Source organism: Centruroides sculpturatus, unplaced genomic scaffold (assembly GCF_000671375.1).
Source record: "Centruroides sculpturatus isolate CEXI.00-Female unplaced genomic scaffold, Cexi_2.0 scaffold422, whole genome shotgun sequence".
Classification (NCBI taxonomy): domain Eukaryota; kingdom Metazoa; phylum Arthropoda; class Arachnida; order Scorpiones; family Buthidae; genus Centruroides; species Centruroides sculpturatus.
In genome coordinates this window covers 481,699-508,418 of record NW_019384777.1, presented here as the reverse complement: position 1 = coordinate 508,418, position 26,720 = coordinate 481,699, and the positions used below count along the sequence as shown (strand labels likewise).

At 27.9% G+C, this 26,720-nt stretch overlaps 1 protein-coding gene across 1 annotated transcript; it reads right to left on the bottom strand.

Annotated features, from left to right (window-relative positions):
* Positions 1-1,489: 1,489 nt before the first annotated feature.
* Positions 1,490-2,485, bottom strand: LOC111629104. The gene has a single exon (XM_023372968.1). The coding sequence runs from the start codon at positions 2,483-2,485 to the stop codon at positions 1,490-1,492; it is 996 nt and encodes a 331-aa protein (XP_023228736.1).
* Positions 2,486-26,720: the final 24,235 nt, after the last annotated feature.

Below are 26,720 nucleotides of genomic sequence, written 5' to 3'. Positions count from 1 at the left end.
ATTAAAATTATTTAATTAATCTTCTCTTTCATTAAATGAAAATTATACTTTAAGATTAATTACTTAAAAGTTGTAATTTGAGATAATGGATTTAAAAAATATATATATTATAATTTAAATTAAATTAACATCAATATATATAATTTATTTTTAATTTTCTGTTTTAATTTATTAAAGAAATTTTTTAATTTAATATTTCTGTAAATTCTATTGATATTATTGTACTTTAAATAATAAAAATAATAATACTAAACAATTTGTAAGAAAAGAAAATTAAATAAAATTTAAATTATTTTTACTTGTAAAATTAAAATTAAAACTAACTGAAAAGTGTAATTAAATATATTGAAAAATTCAGGGTTAGTAAATTAAATTTTGAAAAACATAATTTAGTTGAATAGTTAAATTTACAGTAACTTATGTATATGTAGGAAGAAATTATGGATAATAAAAAAATTAAATATATTTAAATCTATTTATTAAAAATAGTAAATAGACTCTATCTCAAAGACTAATATTTCGCTATTCAATAATGTTTTTAATTTGTTGAATCGTAATAAAATTAAAAGAAAAATAAGTATCTTTCCGAACGTGTAGATCGCGAACCCCTCTAACAGTTTAAGAACTATTTATTTATGATCATTTTTAAAAAATATTCACAGTATTTATAAATTTAAATAATTAATTTGATAAATAAATTTATCAGAAGAAGCAAAGAATAGCCAAGTAAACAAATTTATCAGGAAATATTTTTTTTTTCATTTTATAAATTTATAAAATATTTCTATTTACAAAAATTACTCAACTTCACTGCCTGTAAGCGGCGTTATTCTTCTCCAATACAGAGGACTTTGCAAACGTTTTCGAACCTAATGTGGTTCTTCTTCAGGCGCTATGGAATTTCCTATATGAATTCGAATTTCCAGAATTAACCGTTGTTTTGGAAAATTTTTTGGAACGTTGAAAGTTTTTTGGAACGTTGTGACCGATGGCGTCATTGTAGACTTGCGCATTAACCGTATGTTGTTACTTTAGAGTTTTATTGAGGAAGGCTTTCCATGCTGTTGATATCTTCATTTCTTGTTTGTAGTTAATGCAGTGCTTATTCCTGAAGGTGTTAAGGCAAATGTATATGGCCTCTAGCCATCTGAGGTGTTCTGTGCGGACCGTGGTGTGAATAATTCTGGCTAGAGGGAATAGCGGTTCTATTTTTGGGTCGGAGGAGTATACCGCTAAGGCGGTGTTGTTTCTATGATGTAGGGTGTCCGCTTTGTGTTCTTTGATTCTAGTTACTAAGTTGCGTTTAGTGGACCCGATGTAGAATACTTCGCTGTTGTCTCTATGATCGATAATGGGCACAGAGTATACTCCCGGAAGTCTCTTGCTGTCTGGAGCGTCTTTTCCGTTCCTAAGCCAATCGAATATTGTGGCACAACTCCTAAATGCCAAGCGGACATTCTTTTTCTTGGCTATCCGGTTGTATATGGCCTTAAGTGCCGGGTTGTACGTGATTAACCAGGGAATCATTGGAATGAGAGGTGTTGTCGGATTGTTGTTGTAGTACCTTGTTGTTTATCTTGCATAAGACGTTGTGATAGTCATGTTGTTTAGCTATGTGCTCTATGCGTCGCATTTCAGAATTGAAAGCTGATTGAGACGAGGAATGTGAATATGCTCTTTTGATTAATGTGTTGAATGCTGCCATCTTATACTGTGGTGGGTCACATGATGTTGCAGGTATATACAAAGGTTGAGCGGTTGGTTTATGATACACTTCTGTATTGATGGATGATACTTCTATTTTGATGTTAATGTCTAATAAGTGCGCTTGGTTTGGGTCGGCTTGATCTAATTCCACCGTTAATCCATAGGGATTATTGTTGATGGTGTCGATTAGCGTCGAGATATTTGGGATCTTCTTCCATAGAATAAGGATATCATCGATGTATCTTTTGTATAGAAGAATGTGTGGGAGTTGAGATGGTAAGAATTCCGATTCGAGTTTCCTCACCACAATCTCGCAGAGGTCTCCTGCGACTGGGCTTCCCATTGGTACACCACGTTGTTGTTTGTGAGTGACTCCGTTGAATCTGAAGAAAGAGTTGTGGCAGAACAGATGTGACATTTCTAGGATGTCCTGTTGTAACATGTTATCTTGGATCATGTGCATGAGCATATCTCTTATGGCACAAAATACCAATGGGAGATTGATGGAAAGATATAAAGATTTGAAATCCAAGACAGTTATGAATTTCGGAGGTGTCGATATGTGTTTAAGGATGTTAACTAGGTCCGTCGATCTGGTTATGGTGTGTGGGTATCCGTCCAGTTGAGGTACTAATAATCTGTGTGTAGCTTTTTCTAAATTGATAGTTGGTGTTCTGGCCTTGTCCACCACAGGTCTGAGTTCTCTCCCTGGTTTGTGAGTTTTTGCAAACGCAAACATTCTGGGGGTGACAGGTGCGGCTATAACAATGTTGGTCATTCCCAGTCGTTTCGCTAGTTTAGAACTCGCGAAGCGTTACAGGCAGTGAAGTTGGGTAATTTATCTATTCCGGTGTTAAAATTTCTGTATAGTTTAATTTCTATTTACATAATTTTTTAGAAAATTTATAATAATAAAGAATATGAATTATTTTTAAAATAAATTTAAATAACTTAAAAAATACAGTTAACTTCTGAACAACGGATATTTTTGTGTTTCCGAACGCAAGGAAATGGCGTTGTTCGCAGGTGAACGTTATTGGAGGGACGAATGTATATATTAAAAATACTATATATATATTTAAATAACGCTTAATTTAAAAATTTATTTACATTTCAAAAAGATGACATTTAAATTTATTTTTAAAATAAAAAATTTCGACTTACTCTTAGTTAATTTTAAATAATTTATAAAATATATTTATTTTACATTCATTTAATTTTTTTAAAATAATACTATAATAGTAATAATAATAGCAATAAAAGAAGAAAAATTATTATTTAAATTGAGTGTTTTTCAAAGTAACAAGTTGCATGTTTTAGAAAGTGAAGTGCAAATTCGTGTTTAGGTTACTTCAACTTCAGTTTGGATCAAGAAAATTGTAATTTAAGATTTTATTGTATTACTTTTTTTTCTATAAACTTGTAAAAATAAATTAAACGATTAAAATATATAGTAAAATAACTTTTTAAAAACTATAAAATAAATATAATAAAAAGTTTAAAAAAATAAAAAATAAATATAAAATGACAATTTATAGATAGTATTTAATTTATTTATTATATAAAAATTGAAACAAATAAAAATTCGAATATTAAAATCAAAATAATTATTTAATAATGTTATAAATTTTAAATGATCATTTTTATAATTCATTACAACTGTAATTAATTAAAATTGAATTTGCTAATTAATAATTATAATTATTTTCTATTATAAAATTGTGCCGACCCCCACTGTCAAGCAAGACTAAGGCCAAAGAGGAAGATTTTCTATTATAAAATATTCGTAACAAATTGTTCTTATGTGTAAATATTTTATGGCTATTTTAAATTTTTATAATTTTCCTTAAAGCTATTGCTTTATGTAATTACAATTACTTTGTAAACATTTCTCAACAAATTCCGTATTTATTTTCATACTCTTTGATTTATTCTATGTGCTCAGTATCCTACTAGAACCACCTCTCCTTTTTCTCTTTTTTTTTTCGTTCATTCACTTTCCTCCTTTCTTCATTCTAGACCCTTGCGTAGGATCAAAATCTAATAATAATAATAATTATTATTAATGAGCTACAATTTAAAAAAAAATGTAGACCTATAAACTCCCACTATCGTCCGTCCGCTTTCTCTTAGAATTTCGAGAACGGAGTTAGATAGATGAAAGTCGTGACCAGATTTGGAAAGATTAGGGGCAGGAGTCTCCGATTAACTAATAAGTTCTAATTTAAATCGGAAGTTACGTTATTTCAATTCAAAACTTTTCCCCTTTAATAATGGGCAATATGTATAAACTATCTTTACGAATAGAACGAATCCCCTCGTAACGCGGGCTCTAAACTATAGATTATTTAACTTGCACATAAATCTGACTTTCACTGTTTTACCTGAAAAACCAATGTAATGCGAGCCGTTCTGTTTCCATATTTTCAGTGTTATAAACTGATATTAAGTTTTCGGAGTTGAACTACATAATACTATGTGAAAATGGCTCCAAAAATGACACTTTATATACGGTACATGTCATTTAAGCATAAAATGTTCTTCATACAATCAAAACAGAAACCCCACTTTTACGACTAATGTGTTTATAGAAGACGTAAAAGCGGGAGTCTGTATTGTACCGTATTTATTGATAAGTTCGATATATATTAATAATATTTAAGAAGTGTTATTAAACGATAGAAAATAAATCAAATTTCGTTTAATAATTATATAAGATAAATGAAATCTTTACTAGAAGTATTGTTAAATAGATTTAGAAAAATTTCTAAGCTGAAATTGCAACTCTTTCAACATTGATTGAGTTCTTTTATTTTTTGACCTTTTCGATCTTTAAAAAGAGTGATTAAGTTCTTGTTCACTTGATAAAGTTGACAGCATACTCTTGTTTTTACTGATTGTACAACCTAAATATTCTGTCAATTATAATTTAAGTATTATTTGAACATTTTAAAGTATAGTTTGAATAAGTCACAAGAAATTTTTCTTGTAGAGGATGATTGTTACAAAATTAAGTTGTTACCACGAAATTCACTAAGTATAAACAAGCAATAATTTATACTGTTTATACTTGTTTATACTTAACTTCTAAAAACTTTAGCAAGATTTTAACGCAATTCAATTTTAACACTGTAAACATGATAGGAATCGAGCAACTATTTGAGGACAATTTTGTGTTAAAATTTGATTTAATGAAGAAAATAAAAAATTTTATTATAATTAATTTAATGTTGAAATCAAAATGGCTGACAGATAGACTATTTGTAACTTACAAAAGTAATAGCGGAAAAATTAAAGAAGTGACACGGCTTTGGTTTCATGTTGTTAATGGGCACTCCAATTTAATTATTATTAAAAGAATTTACTGTAAAGTGCTTATAGAAATAATTTAAAAGTTTAAATTATTTATCTATTAAATATTTAAAATAATTAAGCAATAAAATATCACAAATAGTAATATCACTACTTAATGAAATATTACTTAACTGTACTTAATAAGTAAATAATAAATTATTTAAAACTATCCCTTTTAAAGTCAACACTAAAATTACTTAAAATTAATAAATGAAGTTAAATTACTAAATTAAGATAACTTTTAAGGGCTAACTGATACAAGTCCGATGGATGGGATTGGGCAAAGCAAGTCGTGGGCGATCTGCTAAAGTAGAGTGCCACCCCCGAGAGAACTTTCTATAAGAAACTGATTCCGATTTAGGTATAAACACATGGGGAAAATCCTGAAAACTCCAAGCAACCAGCCCGTGGATGAGGCTCGAACTCCCGACCACCAATAAATAGCTTTATTCATTTGACTACTGATGGGCGATTTTTCTTATAAATACATTTTGTATCTCTTATTAGTTGATTTCAATGGGTTCAATACAATACAATACCTTAATTTTTATAATAAACAACGCTTTTTTTCCCTCGACTATAAATTAGACAGAATTAGATAACCTAATAAATAGGGTATAACAACTTGCATGGCTTATCACACAAAAGTTCTGGTCCTTTTTTCTGTCGGCTTTGGTGTGATAAGCCCTGCAAATTGTTATACCCTATTTATTAGGTTATCTAATTCTGTATAACCTTAATTTTTATTTAAAAATACTATATAAATCGTTTTCTGTAGAAGAATACAGAATGTTATAGGTCTACTATAAATAGTCTGAGATATGGAGAACAGAATGACAACAGATAGACTTGGCTAATTATAATTTTTTGGCAACGTCGTTAAGGCTATCCTTATTAGAAAATACTGTGAGATATTGTGGAAGTAGAGGCGAAATTTGTCAGCTGGGAACAGTGCTGTGCCGGCTCGCTGGTAACTTGCACCTGAGGCAAAACCTATTTTCATCGACCCTGCTTCCAGAACGGCTGCCAATAGAGAGTACTTTCAGCAACTGGTACTCTTGTATGCACTATATATAAACAACTTCAAAGTACATTTAAGGGATTTCACTTTATTCGGCTTATTCCTTTTATTTAGTTTTTGTTCTCTTGAACATTTTTGACTGCTCATTTTGCTGACCTTCTCAGTTTAACGCTTGAGGAAGTCGCCTCGTTGTCTCATCCATCGAGTTGGTCCTGACTGCGAATAGACTTGAAAGCTCAAGATGTTTTAGATGGGCTGATCAATAAGCGTTGTAGGATACAAAGAGCAAATGAATGTTGATTGGATTAAAGTTGCAGAATCTTATGCTGTTCAAAAAATATAATCCTGGATTCAATTGATGGGATAAGGCAACGCAACACTTGTGCGATCTACCAAAGGAAGTACAGAACCACCCGAGAAGACTTTCTAAAGGAAACTGGTTTCTATTTAGGTGTTAAAATTCCGTGTGACCAGCCCGTTGGTGAGGCGCGAACCCCCGACGAACTACCAGTATTTAGTAGCTTCATCTACTTGACCACTGGTGAGCTAGATTATCTTGGGATTAAACATGAGCGAATTAATGAACTTAGTCGGAGTCGCATTAATTAAGAGACTCTAATTCTCTTTCCTTATTAAAAATACTAAAAGGTACATCGATTTTTTATTCAATTTTCGAAGTTTTTTTAAACTTTTTACTTCATCTTTGAAATTTGTTTAGCTTCTGTTTATGATAGCTTGCACTTAAAATAATTGAGAAATTAAGAATGAGAAGTCAAAGAATCATAAACTTTTCAGTTAAAAGTGAAAAGATAACTAAAGATATATCTTGTAAAATAATTGTTACATTGGATAAAATATTCCATATAATATTTTTATATTGAAATAATATACAAATTATTTCAATGAAAGAAATTCGAGAGAAATTGATATTCCAACAATATTTATTGATATTCCCATAACAATGATTTGTTATGAAACACAATATAGGCCTATAAAAAAGATTTTCAGTTAACTGATTAAAAAACATTCGCACAATTACTAATTTTAATATATTTTAAAGAATTCTAAAAAACGCTTTTATTAGTCATGTTTTTCAAGATTTGAGTGGGCATATTGAGGTGATCTTATTCTTACCATATACATCATTACAGTGAATTTACACACATGCATAATGATTAGATTTTTCATTTGGTTATATTTAGAGAGCTTTGAGGTGAGAGTATGGTTGTAGGTAAACATCATTAAAATGCATTATCATCGGACGTAGGTATGTCCTCAAAGTATCCGAGACTTCTAACTTAATTAAAGTGGATGAAATTTGAGTTGCGAGATCAAAAGACGATAAAAAGCAAGCTAAATATAAGCGTTTAGAAATGAAAAAATATTAATACAACGATTAAAGATCTTGTTCTAAGAAATTTTATTCAATCGTAATATTTGAATAAAAATATAGTTTAAATCACACTACTTCCTTGTAAATATTTGTATAATGAGTCACAATGATTTATTTTTCTTAGGTGAGTACATATTGTATATCTAACCATAAATTCTAAAATATTTTTATTCTGTTTTTTTTTCTTTTCTACTAACCGAAAAATTACTTTCCATAATTATAAATCTATCATTTTATTAGTTTTTATTTTTTTACTATTGTTATTTCTTTGGAATTTTAGAAAGTATATTGGTCAGTTGTTGTGAACGATAACTGTCCATCTTCCTTATTGTACGCTTCAGATTTATCGTCTTCAAAAAGAATATGTACTTTGTTTCTAGGCAATTTCCTCATCGATAACGAGTTGTCTGTCAACTCTAGTAAAAACAGCATCTCTATAACTACTAACGTGTCATTTTTACTCTATCTATAGCTTTGCATTACACTTTTTATCTAGTCTTTAGGAATGTTTAATGCTTTCAATCAATTTTATTTTTAAAAGTTATTTTTAAAAATATTGCGAGATTTCTTATTTCTTTTTGAATTTTTGATTATCTTTAAGAATTTATTAATATTTTATGAGCGAATAATATTTATTCATTATATTTCATAAGAGATTTCATGAATATGTTTCTTATCTATATTCAGTCATTGTAAAAGCAAGATAACTCACTGCTGAAGAGGCCTCGCGTTTAACGGCCTCACATAAATGAATTTTTCTTTAATTTACAGTAATTTTTGTAGAAATCGCTTCAGTATTACGGCTTATCAATCACAATGTACTTATGTACAGTACACTATGTTTGCTAAATGTGACGGGTAAATTCGACCACGTTTATGTCAAGTTTCTTTCTTATAACTTAACTTTTTTCTATAAATTATTATTATTGGTATCTTAATTTTATTGTCATTTGTTTTTATTTTAGCAAATTCTACATAAAACTTCGTTATGTTTTTATGTTTATTATATTTTTGTATTCTTTTCAGATATGACATATTTTTTCTTTAAATTTCTCTCTGGATCGTTAAATTTAGGCAATCAGCGAAAGTCATTTGTTACGGGATGTAATCTGTTTAGTCATATATTTTTAGCTAGTTTGCAATCTTCTATCCATGAAAACTTATATAAAATCGAGCGACTTTAAGAATAAAGAAAAATGAAAAAAACGTTCTAATAAATTAATATTATTTTCTATTATAAACTAAAATTTATCTTTGAAATTAAATAAATTTGTGAAAAAATATATATTTATTATTATTTCAAAGTTATTTCTCTGAAAAGATTATTGTCAGTCCTTGTTTCCCACAACATTTTGAAAAGAACATTAGCATGCTGAACATAGTATTTGTTTTGAGCACATACTGTATTTACAATAATAATGTAAACTAGGAAACAGGCATTAAATTGAAAATGCAATTATATGATGTTTGCGATGTTAATTATATGAATAATGATCTATTAATGCATTTTCCATGGTTACAGAGGTTAGTTCAGCAGAGAACAAATTAGATAAATATTTCATTTTGGAATTGATCGTTAACACTTATACGTTTCTCCAAAAGTAAATAATAAGATCAAAAACACGTTTACTAAACTTTAAACATTTTATCAATTCTTCTTATGCAATCTTTTTATCCACACATCATTTCTATTTTGATAATGATTATCGAAAGTACCCTTTAATACTAACTTTCTCGTAAAATTTTTGATCCTTTTCAATTTTAGATATTCCAGGAAACATTCCAGGAAAAAATCAAAGTTCAATCTTTCTAGATATGGAATCCAGCTTTAATGATATAAGTCTAACTTATATCGACAAATCGGATTTCTATAATGAATCTGATTTGTTTCTGCTGTTTCGTCTGCCAAATTTAATTGCACACTCCTTATTTAGACTAATGATGCTCACGTTTGAAGTATATAGTATCTAGGATAGGTAAAGTTATATGACATATTTAAAATTTAAAAATCTATACAGAAATTTTTCAGTAGAGTCTTATTAATCGAAAACAGTTTTTACATAAGTTTATTTGCCAGAAAGATCCGAGTGAATATTTTAGTTACAATCACTTAGATTTAAATTGTATAGTAATGACTGTAACTATATTCAACTGAAAATTATCATATAAAATTAATTCGTTTATTACCTGTAAATTAGAATTATAACTTATACTCTGTTTACATTAACTTCGTTTGAATAATACTAAGTGAAGTACGAGCAATCATTTATTGTGATATTGTCGGGCTGCAATTTTTATATTTTTAATTAAATTAATTCAAAATATATTCTCTCCATCTCAAATTATTACTGTAGTGTCTTACCTCTGTACATCATATTTTTCCTTTAACAATATAGTCGTGCCAGTCATCTATTAACTACTTTCAGGGGAAAAGTATACCGTTAATCTGGGCCTCCTGTCTCTACACTTTCCATATATTGTCGACGCTTTTATCTATGTAACTCCGTTGTCTAGATTAATTAAGAACAGACGGACAGACGGACGAAAGTGGAAATTCATAGGTCTACAATTCTTTTAAATACAACGTTTAATTTTTACTATCCTAGATACAAACAGTACACAGAAGTATACCTGAGAAGCATGTCGTACGCAAACTTGAGAAACATTAGCCTGAATTATGAAAATGCAATTAAATTTGGAGGCGAATTTTAACAAATCAGATTCATTATTGAAATTCAATATAAATCAGACTTATATTAAAGTGTAATTATTTTAAATATAAAATCTATTCTCAAGTTTATATCTAAAATGAATTTTTTCTCGAAGATTTTCTGAAATATTTAGGATTGAAAAGGATAAAAAAATTTAAGAGAAAGTTAAAGTGTAAAAATGTACTTTCCATAATCATTATCAAAAGTATTGAAATAGAAATGCCATGAATATAAAATTTAAATTATAAATACGGGATTTTAAAACGTCCATAAAGTTAGAAATTCATTCTGAGTGAACTTCATATATTTTCAACAGCTTCAAAAGTGCAATAGCTCGATTATCCGAAATTGCATTAAACGGGAAGCGGATTAATCTGAATGCATGTAGCAAATAAATCATCACAAGTTGCTTTATGACTCGACCGCTCTGCAGACTATTTATTGGTTATAAGAACAGGAAAAAATAATGCAGTTTTCTTCCTTTTCGTTGATTGGGTACAAAATTCAAAACAGTAGTTAAGATTAACCGGAATAACATTTTCTCATTTATTTCGGATAATTGAGAGTCCATTGTATATGTACAGAATTATTTGTAAAATAGCACTTTAGTTGAAAATAAAAATAAAAAGTTTAATAAAAAAAAGGAAATTTCAGAAAAAATTTACAATACCAGTATTTATAACTTTTAATACAATATAGTAAAACATCGATTATACATTTTATTTGACAGATACTGGCTATCTCATAATCCAATGTTATTTTCTTTTATTTATTCATTCTTTCTCACTTATAGGTTTAATTTGTCAGTCCCAACATTAAACAAAAATTTACTTATCTTTTTACCAGGTTAAAATAAATACCTTTCAATAAATTGGGAAGTTTAGTTCTGGGTATGTTTACGTTTTTCACTCTCCAATTTATGATTGCTTTGCTGTCTTTCTTCTTCAGCTATAAAAAATGTGAGTGGTCATGAGAGAAGGTGTCGTTTTCACTATAAGAGGAACGACAACAATTAGGAGTAAATAGTTTTTAAGTGTAGAAAGTTTAAAAGAGTTGTACGAATACAAAGTTAATTAATCTATCGGCCAAATACTGACAAACTTTGAAACAAAATTGTCAAAATATTTCATATATTTGTAATTTAAATTTTAAATTGTTTAACTATTGATAATCGAATCAAACTGATTTATTTGGATTCCCGCACATTTAACGTTCAGAAATTTTAATTACATTTTTGATTGGCTAACAAATTCCAATCATAAACATTTAATTAGAATTTGAAAATTAAATCTTCATAAATTTTAAACTTTATGCTATGATTGCTTAGAAAAAATTCAGTTCGCTAATAGTGATTTTAAAAACAGTACAAATAGTACGTCTCCGTTTTCAAAGGTTGCCATTTTTACGATAATTATCATTTTTGTAGGATTCTTTCAGGCAACGTACGATGTACGATATTGCCTATACGATAATTTCAGAAATACGCCTTACTTCCAAAATAACGTTAACTATTGGACAAATCCAATACGCAGTTACCATTTTTGTACTGTACATATTTCCTTTTTATTCATATTTCGTGTTATTTTCTCTGCTACAGGCTACTAAATATATTTTGGCTAAATACTACAGTTTAATATATATTTTCGGAATATTTTGCTTAGATTGATTACTACTGTATATTCTTAATTATAAGGCGCATATTTTTTATACTTTTGGAAACTACTGACTACTCTACTTTTAGAACAGTGGTTCTCAAAATGGGCGCTACCGCCTATTGAGGGCAATGAATAAACCAAGTAAGCAAAAAGAAGCGGAAAGGGCCGTTGGAGTCAGGGTCCTGATCGAACGGTGACTATAGGTAAGGGTTGGGTTCACTGACAACCTTTCCCTTTCCTCCATTAAAACGGGTAAGCGAATGTTGCGTTTAATGGTTTCCATATGTTGATAACAATGTACGATAAATACGTAAAGTGTGAGGTTTGTAGAAAAGTTTTTCTAAGAATATTTCTAAGCTATTCTCATACAATGGAAAACAGGTTAGATAGCGTTGGGTATAAGTGTACGGAACCATGGAGCGATGACTTAAAACAGTTTGAGAATCACTGCTTTAGACCAACTGATAACATGCTCAAATGATTTGCAAAGAAAATTTGTACAAATAAACATTTGTACTTATACAAAATCAAGGTACTACATTAATACATCTTATTACAGAGAAGTTTCCATCTAGTGAGCTGTATATAACTGAGACGTTTTTTGATATAGGGCAGCGTTTCTTAAACTAGAGGTTCGCTACCGCTCGAGGGGTGCCCTAAAATTTTTAGACGGTGGCAAAAAGTTAGATAAATTAAGATTTTCGCATATGAAATAAGTATACTAAGAAAGGAGCGTGTAACATATTTGTTAATGTTTGATATGTTGAAGTTGTATGAAGAAACGTAAATTTTAAATTATACTGATTTCAACGAGATTTGTTTTGCACTATATATTATGAGGGAAAGTCGTGAAAACTTCATTGTAAAATGGTGTCTAAAAATTCTTTGTTGTAAGAAGGGGACTCAGATAAAAAGTTTTTGATTCTGACATCGCGGAACCTATTTAATATGTATACAGATAGAAGGCGTAAGTGTAACGGACCGAGATGGCTGTACAATATTTTTAAGTAAAATACGATAATTTCAAGGAGGCAGATACGATAATTTACTACCGTAATGTTGGCAACTGTGCAATTTTTTATCTTTACTTTCCCGTAAAATTTTGGGTCTTTCGTATCTTTTATTTCATTTACACTGCAAATTTTAAATCACTTGCATTTATTGTGTTTTCGTCAACTTTTTTTTTTTAACTGTTTGTTTGTTTTCAATACAAAGAAGGAATGACACCGTGTTAAACCAAGAAAACGCAACAAACTGCAATTCAAATGAACTCCTTGATGACTCAATGGCTGAACAAAATGGCTCCTTGATTTTGAGGTTTGTTGTGTTTTCTTGGTTTTTTTTTATTATTCGTTTTATCTAGGATGTTGAATTCTTTGTTTCGCAGTGTCAGCCATTTTAATATATGATTACACCACATATTATATACATCTTGGCTATTTATTATATACATTATATGTATATAATAAATAAACTTTTATTTATCATTCTACATTAATGTTTTTTTAGATACGTATTTATAGTTTAATTAGGGTTACCAACTCTTCCCGATTGGCCGAGAGACTCCTGGAATTTGGTAAATATTTTAAAATTCTTTGACTTCCGAATTGAGGCCTACTCTTTCCATATTTATTCCACCGTATGATAAACTCTGGGTATATATTAAAACAGACTAAAATAAGTGACAGCATTTTGATATTTTCTTTACACAGTCCTTTCAAAAAACGTATAACCGAGGATTTATTTTCTATTTATTAAACTTGCAATCGTCAAGTTTTGGTTATAAATTTCATATCAAATCTTCCTATTTTCATAAATATTTATATTTGATTTTCTATCCGATTCATCGAGAAATTCTCTGAAATTTCAGTTTTTTTAAAATTTTATAATAAATAATTGAAAATTTAACGCAATTAAAACATTTTTATGCAATAATCTGGTGCAATTTTTCAAATTCTGTCGCCAATAAAAAATGTAGGAGCCATTATTATAAATTATGAAACTTATCTCTAACGTTAACTTATATGAAATTTCAAAAGTTATAAAAGTTTTTTGTAATAATGACAAATTAGATACATTGTATATTTAAGAGACTACTATAATGAGACTGATTGCATTATCCTGACAGCTTAATATTTTATAATTATAATGATTGCTTTATTCTTAGTGGCAGTCATTCATTTCAAACGACACATACAAATAACTTGCATTACTAGTTTCTAGATTTTAGTAATAAATCAGTTTTTACTTCAATGCTTAAGATTAAAAACCTTTAAAAACTGGCTCACAATCTATCTATAAACTAAGTAAACAGCAATGTTTAATTCTATGTTAAAACTTGAAGGAGAAAATCAATCCATATATTGTATCCAATACTAACATTTTCAAAATAATATTTATATCAATTTTTAAATAGTATTTTCATTAGCGACTTTCAAAACTTAAGGATAAAAAAATTTATAAAATGGCTCGAAGTATGAAAACAGTAAAAAAAATGTTATTGTAAGAAGTTTTATAGAAAAAGCAGGGGGCACTAGTTTTTTTGTGATAGGACAAAGCAGAAAGATGGCTGCTTAGTCTTTGTATACAGTTAATAATTATAATTAAACTTAGTACATAGTTTTTTACCATTGCCTTCGAATTATTTCAAAAAAACTTTGTACACTCCACGAACACGAGTCGTACAAGAATTGGCGCAGTCGACAACATTAGCTGATGTGCCGCTACCAACCTCGTCTGTAAGAAACGAGCCGAAACAAGTAAGGCGCACGGACGAAGGTAGGAAGTCTTAAAGTTTAAGATTGAAGTTAAAAGTGTAAAATTTTAGTCGTAACCGAATCAAAGTTATAGAAAAGCTTAAGAGCTAACTCTAGGAAGCAATAGCTTNGATGGCTGCTTAGTCTTTGTATACAGTTAATAATTATAATTAAACTTAGTTCATAGTTTTTTACCATTGCCTTCGAATTATTTCAAAAAAACTTTGTACACTCCACGAACACGAGTCGTACAGTTATGTCCAATTTTATGTTTTTCGAGGTTAAAGGAGAGAATCTCTACGAGTATATTATTTCCAATGTTAACACCAGCAAAATCACGTTTATGGTCTTGACAGGCGAGCTGCAAGCTGAGCTATGAATTTCGACTGGAGTGAGAGCTAAGCTAAGCTGGAATGTGCTGTAACAAAGCCTATTTTTGAAATTAAATTGCATCTGTAATAGTACATAAGTATGTCGAATATGTTTTCATTCACCTGTTACTAAAATGGGGGCATTCAAATAAAAATTATTTGAACATTAAGCAATTGAACTATAAACAATTTTTATATTATGAGAATTATTAAAAGTAATAAAGAGTAACATTTTAAAATAATATAAATAACAACAATCATTTCTAGAAAAACATAATTCGAAGTGGATAGATTAGAAACTACCTCGATTTACAAAATCTTCGGAATATACAGAATAACAGAAAAAATCTGAAGCGAGGGAAGAAAAAACAATACATATGTAAATTCAAAAATATTCAATAAATTGGACATCAATCTAATCAAACGTACTTTAATGAATAAAAAAAGTCAAAGGTGGGGAAAGAGGTTTCTTTTACCTAATGAACTGGAAGTTGTAGAAGTTTTAGTTTTAGATCTCCAGAGGCTGACCTACTTTTATCAAGAGATACAAAATCATATATCGTGGTCATGCTGCATCTTAGCAACAGTAAAAGTAAAAGTAGAAATTGAAATGAAATGCCGTAAGCCATAGATCATGTAAGCATAAGTTGAAGAAATTCAGCTGATTTGAACTGAGCTTTTCTGGACTCCATTAGAGCTGACTGGATCGTCAAAATTCTAAGCTGTAGTTCAGCTTAACTTATTTGGTAGAATGCTCATAAGACAAAGTATTTTTATTATAAAATTAACAATGGCATGATTTAAAATTAGATACTGTATATAATCTTTAAAATGTGTTATAATTATACACAATTAATTCAATTAATTTATAATTTCAGCTTATTTTGAATTTCTACGTGCATGTCCTCGACCAATTTATTAAAGTAATTAAAAGCGTTTCAACATAGACTATATTTATATTTTTCTTTTGTCAACTACTGACTACTCTACTTTTAGAACAGTGGTTCTCAAAATGNAATTTTTATTTATTTATTTTTTAATTAAAAATATTCATGTTTATGTTTTACTTTTAATTACATTATAATTTTAATCAGATAATTCAATATTTTGTAATGAATGCAAAATAATGTTCAGAAAAGAAAATAAGCACAGTTAATAATTTGAAAGCAATTTTCATATCCATCAATCAATTTCTTAAAAAAACTCAAAAATTTATCGATAAAATTAGGTAATTAATTTTAAAAATACACAAAAAAGTGATATAAAACTGTAATATTTTCGATTTTCTTACCTGTAATTTTGAATGAGTTACAAAGGACTATTTTATTATGAAGATATTAATGTAGTATTATATATTGGATTCTAAACTATATTAAATTAAAAGTTTCAAGTATTTATCTTAAGTACTTTTGAGATATTAATCGAACTCTACGAATAACAGGCGGTCGGACGAACGAAGGACGTGTTAGCATAATATACTTTTTAATTTGCTAAAAACAGATTTTAAACCAAGTCTTTATGATATTATTATGCTAATTCATTCCTATTTTTGGCTATTGTATTGTTCTTAATATGAAAAATACAGGTCTATGCTAAATGGAAAAAGTCACTTAATCGTATTTTATTTTCTGTGTTTCAGCTAAACTAAATCTATATTCTAAACACAGTTTATAACGTAGTTTTTAACGTGTTTTTAACAGTTTATAACGTGTTTTTTCTGTATAAAATCGGCTCAAAAATTTTAAAAATATGATTAAGTATTTAAATACAATACTTTTGAAGAAAATAAAAATTTAGTCTTTACAATGGTTAATTGATTTTTGGATCACCCTCTATATAGTTTAAGAAAAACATGAGGGAAAATAAAATATGTTTTAAATAAAACATAAAAATTAAAACATGTTAATGTTATTAATTGACTAGAATTAATTTTTTTTTAGTTGATAGATCTGCTTCTTCGAGTCAGTATCAACCATTTGTTTAGTCGCGATTCAAAGTTGTTGACTTTCACAATTGAAATCTAACGTAGATTTCTGTAATAGATTTTCTTAGTTCTAAAATTGAATTTTCCGATCCGCTCGTTTTATATGCCTCCAAGCTTTTATATTCTAACTGTACAAAAGTTTTCCAAAACTTATATAAATGAAATTATCTTAGGCTACTTTTGTTGGTGAGTAGTTAATTTAGATTTCCGCTTTCCAACTTTCTGAGTTTTCGTACTTCTACAAGTATAGTTTAAGTTGTCAAATTAATTTAAATTATAATATTCTGCAATTTATTCGATAGTATATAACTATTTGTTGCCTATATACCCCATGTATGTTACTTATACTATATATAAATTGCAGACATTAGTCTGCATACACAAAATATCTCAAAAAATGTAAAGAGGGGCCCAAAAATTAACTAAGATATGCCGTTAAGAACGGTTAAAAATAACAAAATTCAGCTGTACTAAATCAACTTTAACTGTTATTAGAATAATGTTAAAAAATATATATTGATATATTGGTTAAATGACTCTTCGGCCATGCTACATTGTATTTCGATGTAGAAATGTACGAATCAGCAGTCATCTGTTGATTTATGTAATTCTAGATTTCCTACTAACTATCAAATAGTTCATTTGTTACGTGTTTTATTAAACATATCATAATTCAGGTTATTATAATAAACTTTTGAGATACACTACATTATTTTAACTTGTTTTAATTGTTCGTCATTGGGTAAATCTTATCATAGGGAGACAGGAAGGAGAATTTGGTCTAGATTACATATTTATAAGAACCTCAAGAACATTTCTTACAAAGTATCATCCTATTATATTTGTTTATGAAGAAACAAGCTTTATTTTTCTTTTAGTTATAAAATATATAATACAACTTTGAGGACCTCAGAAAATATGTGACCAGATCTCTCTTGAACTACAAGAGATTCCGATCTTTCATGTCCATCCGTTGTTGACATCCTTGAGAAGGTGATATAGATAAACATGTCTTCATATCTTACTTGTTACCTAGAAGCTCATTGACGCTATTGCATACATCTCTTCAATTTTTTACTTTAAATATTGTAGGTTTTTTACCAAAAATAATGTTTGAATTTGAAGTTATCGAAGTGATTTTACATTTTTTACACATTTTTTACACAATTGTGTATAATATAATTATGTAAAATGCAGCTATATGAAAACTACAGAAAATACAGCTATACTTAATATGCTCAATACTTATTTACACAATGTATTTAAAATATGAATTACGAACGATATATACATTATATATTACCATAACAGCAATAATTGGATACTGGTCAAGTTTATATATATAAGATTATAATTGTAGGCCTATATATATACAATTATATACAAATATATACAATATATATTTGTATTACTATATATATATAAACATACAGTAATTATCATCTGTCATAGCAAAACAGATAAAATGAAAAAGTACATTCCTGGTAAAAAATAAGTTTGAGGTAATAAATAAAAGCAGTCGTGGGTGTCCGCAGAGATGGAAAATGAGACACTTGTCCTCCCCTGGGATCGAATAAAAAATTCCTTAAATTATAATTGTAAAAGTGATTCAGATATGTAATCTTATACCCTCGACGTTTTGTTTGTCTTTATGTATTGATGTAATGCTGTATTCTTTAATCTACTTGTGGAATAATCCAAAAGAATTAACTAATACAATTAAATAAAAATTTATTTGTCTCCAGCTTTTCCCTCTCCCTGGAAAATTTTTGTGAACGCTCATGAATGCAGCTTATTTTTAATAGTTACTAATGTATTTGATAAAGACATTGAAAGTAGATATTTCTTTTCGACATATTATGTTTGATTGAGACGGAATCAATCTCAATCAAACATTTAGTGACCGATGGCTATGGTCGAACTATTACGTAGGAAACTCGCTTTCCAAACTTGAATCCCAAAGAGTTTTTTCATCTGAGGGCATGATAAATCTTGTATACGAAATCCTTATAACAAAACAAGATTTAGTTGCTTCACAGGCATCTTCGACACTGTGCGTTGTAAGTCTGGTGTATTCTTAGAGGAATACGCCTGTCAATGTTATATAGATACTACATATTGCAAACACATAATAGTAGCTCCTACTGATGATATCTTTGGAATCTCAAACATTTAGGGGTTCTGGACGAAATCTCGGACGTGCGACGTGACTAATTTCGGAACCGTTATACATATAATTTGTATAATGAATAATTTCGAATTGCAGGCCTATATTCTTCGTAGCAAGTTTCTAAATTTTAAATAATATAATTTTAAAAATTTATAAAAATATATACGATAATTATGACATTAACTAGTTATATTTATATAGAATAATATAATACATTCGATTAAAATTGTCTTATTTTTTAGATTTTTAAACATTGGGTATTATATAATTTGTTTTTACATAAATAAAACTGTTGTTATTTTGCCATTTTGAAATAAAATACTGTAATTATATAAAAGTTGTATTGTGTTTTTTTAAGGATTTTCTGAAAAGACTTATCATCCCACACAACTTGAAATTATAGAAGAGTAAAGAGAAAACTATTGTGCACTGTTTTTCCCCCTTTTCTTTGTAAGTCAAGAGTAAATAAGTTCTGAAATAAAAAGAAAATTTGAAAAATAAATATTTATATTCAGCAAATGTTTACATTTTTTGTTTTTATATTGCGACTTAAAATTCATTGATAAAAACAATTACGTTTTCGTAATTGATTAAGGCGTTCACTTCTGCATTGAATTTATCAGTATTTCATTAACAAAACAGATAAAATATATGATAAAACAGAGATATATTAGTTTATATATATTTTAATATTACTATCTTTGAGTATGAATATTGATTTTTCAAATTGTTTTCTATATTTCTGAACTCGACTTACAAAAATCCGAGCAGAAAATAGTTTTCTCTTTACTCTTCTATAATTTCAAGTTGTGTAGGATGATAAGTCTTTTCGGAAAATCCTTAAAAACACAACTTTTATACAATTACAGTATTTTATTTCAAAATGGCAAAATAGCAACAGTTTTATTTATATAAAAGCAATTTGCGGAATATTCAATGTTTAAAAATCTAAAAATAAAGCAATTTTAATCGAGTGTATTATATTATTTTATATAAATATAACTAGTTAATGTCATAATTATCAAATCTTTCTTATAAATTTTTAAAATTATGTTATTTAGAATTTATAACATGCTACTTATATATGTATACATAAATTACATATAGGCCTATTATTTTGTATATACAAGGAGGTCTTAGAAAACTGTATACGTTGGCCCAAATTCAGTTAACCGAGATCAAAGCATGATGAAAGAGCAAATCTTGTGAGTAGTTTGTTATATTCAAACTGTATATTATCTAAGAAAGGGCGCTTGCTCTCTATAAATTCTTTTCTAACCGAAATTATATTTTAAGAACGGCTAAAACCGATTTGGTACAGCTGCTTCATTGGAAGCGACAGTACCAGGAAAAATTATTTCGGTTAAGTGACTTTTGGACCGTGTCCCAGAATTACGAATAACATCACGCAGCTGTTTCAAATCGATTCTTAAAATATATTTCGGTTAACAGATTTTGGATCACCATTTATATTTAAAATTTTCGAAAATATTTTTGAGAGCTTTGAAAGTATTTATAATTATATAAAAACGAAACATTAGACAAGACTTTAATAAAAGACATTGCTTCCATAATCAAAGTTTTCAACATCATCAGTTTCCGTAATCAAAACATAATCCCGCTTTATAATCAAAACACAAGTTTAATAAAGTATAATTTTAGAGTATCAATAGTTTATTATACAAACTACTACAAAAGTTGTTAGATAATAAGTAAAAAAACAAAATCAACAATATTGCCATTCAAATTTGTTCACCAAATTCAAAATACCATATCGAAATTCATCATTTAAAAAATTTTACGAATCATTCTTTTGGCAAACGATACGCCAGATGCTACTTATTATCTCGCACATTATTTTCCACTGTACAACAAATTCTCAGTTTATCTTCAGGATCCATTATTAAAAGAAAAGTTCACTGATTTTTATTATTATTTTTTTAAAACTAAATCGTATCTTCTCCATCCAACTAATATCTCCTGTTTTCTTTTACTATCAAAAGCTTAAGAAATTTTATTTTTCTTCCAGGTATTTCTTAATAATGAGATCAAATCCTAGATTTTCTTAATAGTTCAGCAGTAAACTTTAATAACCTAAAGGAAAAAAAATAGTTAAATGATTATTTTAAATAAAAACTATCGTATAAAGTTAGTCGTATAACTGAATAAACAAATCTTGAGGATTGTAAATTTTATCTTCTAATGAGACAGTGAAGACACTCAACATTCAGTGAATTTTTTTAATCACTCCACAGCTTGATATTTCGAAGCGAAATAATTAATATCTTTATTTTTTTTTTCTTAGATAATGTTTTCTAAACATAAAACTAGGACAATGATTTTAAATATTTAGCATTTTTATAATGATTTTCAAACATTATTTTAGTTTTAATGTAGGCCTACAATATTTTCAGAATAAAAATGTATTCTTAATCTTACATCTGTGATTTTTAATCTTTTCAACTCTTTAACTTTTAAAATGCACTCTAGAATCCTTATGAAAAAATTTGTTATTTATTTATTTAAAGGAATAGTGGTAGATCCTTTTGATGTTCTTACATGTATTTTTTCTTAATTTTAGGTATAACTAAGCGATTAAGACAGAAAATTCATGTGTCTATTCACATGGACTTAAACGGCAATATTTAGGGGAGATCGGGGCAAGATCGGCATGTTAAGCTTTACTTAAATTTTGTGTAATAAATACTGCTGTAAACTGAAAAAAAAGCTTTGCATATTGTCTATTGGAATGTTACCTTACTATAGAACTGGTTAAAATCAGTTTGGAAATAAAAATAATTAAAATAATTACAACTTTACAAGAAGAGAGAAATTGACGAAGTTGCCCCGGGTATAGGGGCAAGATCGGCAACTTCTCTCTTTTTGTAAAGTTGTAATTATTTTAATTATTTTTATTAAAGTTGCCCCTGGTATAGGGGCAACAGTAATGGGGCAAGATAGGCACGTATATAAAATTATGTTATTAACAATGTATAAGTTGGAATTCACTATTAAAACAAAGAAATACAAATCCAACACCCATTTAATATTATTACAACGAAATGCAAGTTCAAAGACATATATACATGAATAACAAATGCAAACATGTTTTCATTTATCATCTGTTTGATTTTTATCCTTTGCTTCTAATGTGGCTTTATGTTGCCGATCTTACCCCGCTAGTCATGATTTCGAAACATTAAGTACAACCCTGAGAACAGAATGCCAAGCCACGATCTGGCCACGTGAATAAGTTGAAGTTACATCCTTCTAACAGGAAAAGTAACTTTCGTTATCATGGAATTATAACAAAACCTGCCAATTCAATATAAATGGAAAAAAAATATTATATGGAATTGAACGAAAATGAAAATTTGCTTGATAATTCAACTACGCTTGTTGGAGAACAATAAAAACACTACACTCAACAAGCCACCAATAAAACTCAACTGCCTAACCTATAACCAAAGTCTCCTTTTAATTTGTTTTTTAAAAAAAGCGCTTGACAAACTTGCCCCGCATGCCGAAGTTGCCCCGATCTCCCCTAAATTTGATATCGATGCATTTTTATTAAGATTTTATTTGTTAAACGGACTATTCTTAATGAAAAAACTAAAAATAAGATTTAAAAATTCAATATATATATCCAGAAAAAGTAACTTTCAGAAGTTTCACCCCTGAGAGTGCGTACACTCCAGGTTAAGAAGTATTGTCTTATATGAGAAGTTCAAGCAAAACAGTTCGAATTATTTTCTTATTTTAATGGAAATATATTTTATGAAATACTTGACAAGTAAGATTAAACTTTCCAAATGTTAATTATAATTACAAATTTTATTCGAGCAGTAGTTTTATAATTTTAAATTGAACACAAACTGACATCTACAGAGACAACTTTTCTATTTAAAAAAATTCTCTAAGACATTATCTGGCCAAGTAAATTGGAAAGTGAATGCTTTAGAAATATGGCAAATATCCAAAAACAAGAAAATATCTGAAAAATCAATGTATCGTTCCAAGAAATGGCGTGAAAAAATTGTGTCTTAGTATTAAAGGTATGTATGCAAGATTACAAGAGAAATATTTCTTTTAGGAATATTCACGCATTCCCCTAATACGGAATAAAGAAAATTAACGATGCAATCGTTAAAATTTATATACGTCAGTTAACCGAGATAAATTTTAAGGTAACTGGAACGGTCAAAACTGGTTTTGAACGGTAGGCATGTCATTGAAAATAACTGAATAACTAAAGCACTTTCTTATCCCGGTTAACTGACTTGTAAAGCATCTTGTCTATTCATTGTGAAAGTAGATATGAAGCGATTTTTCCCAGCATCATCTTTAAATTCCTAAAAAGTGAACGATCTTCATCTTCCCTATTTTGTAAGGAGCTTAAAAAGTAGAGAAGTAGCATCATTAAATAGTTTCGCATGCATATTACTGTTATAAGACTAGTGAAATGTTTAGTTACAAACATTCATAAACGGCATATGAGTTCCTATGAATAATCTGAATAAGTATTAAGTTTGAATGGCTCATTCATGTTTTAAGTCACACATTTTCTTTATTTTAGAATAGAATAATCTATACATTTATTGAAATTTTTTGTTATCGGTTGTTTAACATTAGAATATTTTCAATTGATTTGTTCAAAAATAATTCTTTATGCATTGAAAATATTGAATAAATTCTGTATACTTAGTATTTGTTTTGAGCAACATTTTGAGTACTTCTACCATTAGAAATTTGTACGATTTACAGAGAATTATATTTAATTTGTGATAAAATATTTTATGTAATGTATATAGCATTTTATGTAATCACTTATTTTATGGAATTAAATGAAATTTTCGAATAAAAAAGTATACCTCTATCATCACTTACATTATTATTCTTCTTTAGTTTTTTTGCATGATTTTTATAGGATTGTTTATCAATCGTCTCAACCTTTTATTTATTTTTTCTTCTTTAATCAATTTCTTTTCTTTCAAACTAAGGATAGTCCTTATACAAATATTCAATCTTCTTGGCCTATCTTTATTCCTCATTTCTTCAACTCATCATAATTTTACTTTAAGATCACATATTTTATCATTTGAACAAAAATTTGCTGAAGTTCTCAATGATTAATAAATTTATCAATCTTACAGGATAATTTTACAAATAATAAATTGAATATCCCAGTTAAATCGATTCAGATGTTAGTTTTTATCAAAATACATAAATATATATTAAATATTTATGAACAACTTATATAAACTGATCGCCAATAATTTTTCTGCTGTAAAAATTGTTTACTGAGTTCACAATCGTAGAAAATAGTTTTCATATTTCTAAGAAAAATACTTATAAGTAATAAGATTTTCGGAATTCCTTCTCGATCTTGTAATCTTTAGTGACATTTCTATCAGTGCTTCGGATATAATATAAAAATTCTTTCGTTTACACTCGACTCAAAGTGGTCACTCATCTATGCAAATCGAAAAATTTCTACTCCTAAAAATATATTTTTAAATAATAAAAAAAAAGTTCCTATAGATTACAATATGTCACGTTCTGTATATATTTTAACTATTAATGTTACACAAGTATTTTTAAGCGTAATATTTGACCAAGAACAAGAACTATTGAGGAAAATATTAACATCTAGAGAGATTAATTTCAATTTTTGTTAAAATTAATATTTACACACGAAGTGTTTCTAGATACATTTAGAACTAGAATACATAAATTAAGATTAGAACAATGTTTTCATGTCTATGTGTTGTACGTATGTAAGGGCGCAAAGAAGTGGGCATGTATGTTGTGACCATGTATATAATTAAATTAAGACAGCAAGAAAAGCGTTAGAATAAACTATCAAATCCTTCAGAAATTTATGTAAATAAAATCACAAAATAAAATTTTAGTTAATGATTATTTTATCTAGTTTCTCAGATTTCTCTCTTTTGTTTTAATCTCTGTTATCACAATTATTTATTCTTGTAGAGTTACATGTACTGCACATGTACAATGCACAGATATATTTGAAAAATAGTTGTGAATAACTTATAATTGTGTAAATAATTAGGAAGAGATGTCTTTTGAAGAGATACTCATGAGCATTTCTCTCCAAAGGCCATTTTTATTTAACTGATTCTTTACATGATAATATTTTAAAATAAAGCTGCAAGTATTGATATATAACCTGCAAATTTTTTCTCGTTTACATATAACAAAAGCATTTAACATGAACAATTACAACTTACAGAATTTTGGACATTCCTCCAGATTAATTCTGTATTTAAATTTGTTTTCACAGTTTATAATCCAATTTATTATATAATACTCTAATGTTTCTGAATCAGTTTTAATTAGCCGATCTTATTTAATGTATTGGAAAATCATATTACCTAATGACATTATTCTACAATATAGTTTGTGACCAGTTTCAAGAGTTCGTAACCTACTTGTTCAGAGGTTGTCATTTAATTAATGTATAGAATCTAATATAAATTCAGTAATTTTTATACAAAATATGTATATATTTTAATCACTTTGCTTCTTGTTCCTCCTCATACAAATACTGTATATACAAAGCCAATTTTTCGTTTATGGATAATAATTTATATAAAAATGATTATCTTTACTGAAATTCTGATAGTGATTGCCCTTTCTTTGACTCTTTACAATGACCAAACTTTACAATATTTGTTAATTTTAATAGTCAAATTTTTGTGATTGATTGATTTAAAAAAAGAAGAAAATTACTGACAGATTAAAATAACGACTGTTAAATTTAATGATTTATTTCGTTCATTTTTCTTTTAAATTTATGTTACATTTAAAATAGAAATGAATATTATTTATTAAAAAATTCAAATATATTACTAAAATAAATTAATGTACATGTGTTCTAAATGCTCGGATATATAAAAATAAGTATAATTTTTTTAAAAAAACTTTTAGTAAAATGTAGAACGTGATTGACAGAAACTAACATACAAAAAACTCTACGTAGTAATCATCACAAAACTTTCCAATACTGAAAGACAAGTAGATGTAGAAGTAAGACATATTATTTGAAAGAAAAATTGGAAAAATTCTACACTTTTATATATATACACGCATCATATTTTCCCCCCTAATTTATTGATTTAATTTATTGAAAATTTTATTTTTAAAATAATATAAAAAAAGAAAAGATTATACTGTACACTTAATCTAGTTCTAAAACTAACCAGAAGAATATTTTTAAAAATTTTTATTATAGAAATTCAGAAAAAGTAAATATGTTTTTGTTACTAAAATATTTATCCAATATGTAAGTTACATAGTTTTTGTATAGCGTGACCAAAATCAGTAGAGAAAAAAATATGATTCAACGTTATCAAAGGGTAAGCTTGTATCCTGATGTGCTTGAAAGGTGAATTTATTCGAGTTTTGACGTTAGAGATTTGACATTAAAGTGTTTGACAACAGAGCTAGAATCGATTTTGAAGTTTAGAAAATTTGTATTTTAAAATACCAACTTGAATTTATCAATAATTTTATACGTTCAAAGTCTTGAGATGATTGATGATCGTTAATGCAATTATTATATTTAGATTGAGTAA

Bases quoted from the DNA above. Each gene is read 5' to 3' on its own strand.
- LOC111629104 (XM_023372968.1), bottom strand. From the start codon at position 2,485: ATGACCAACATTGTTATAGCCGCACCTGTCACCCCCAGAATGTTTGCG.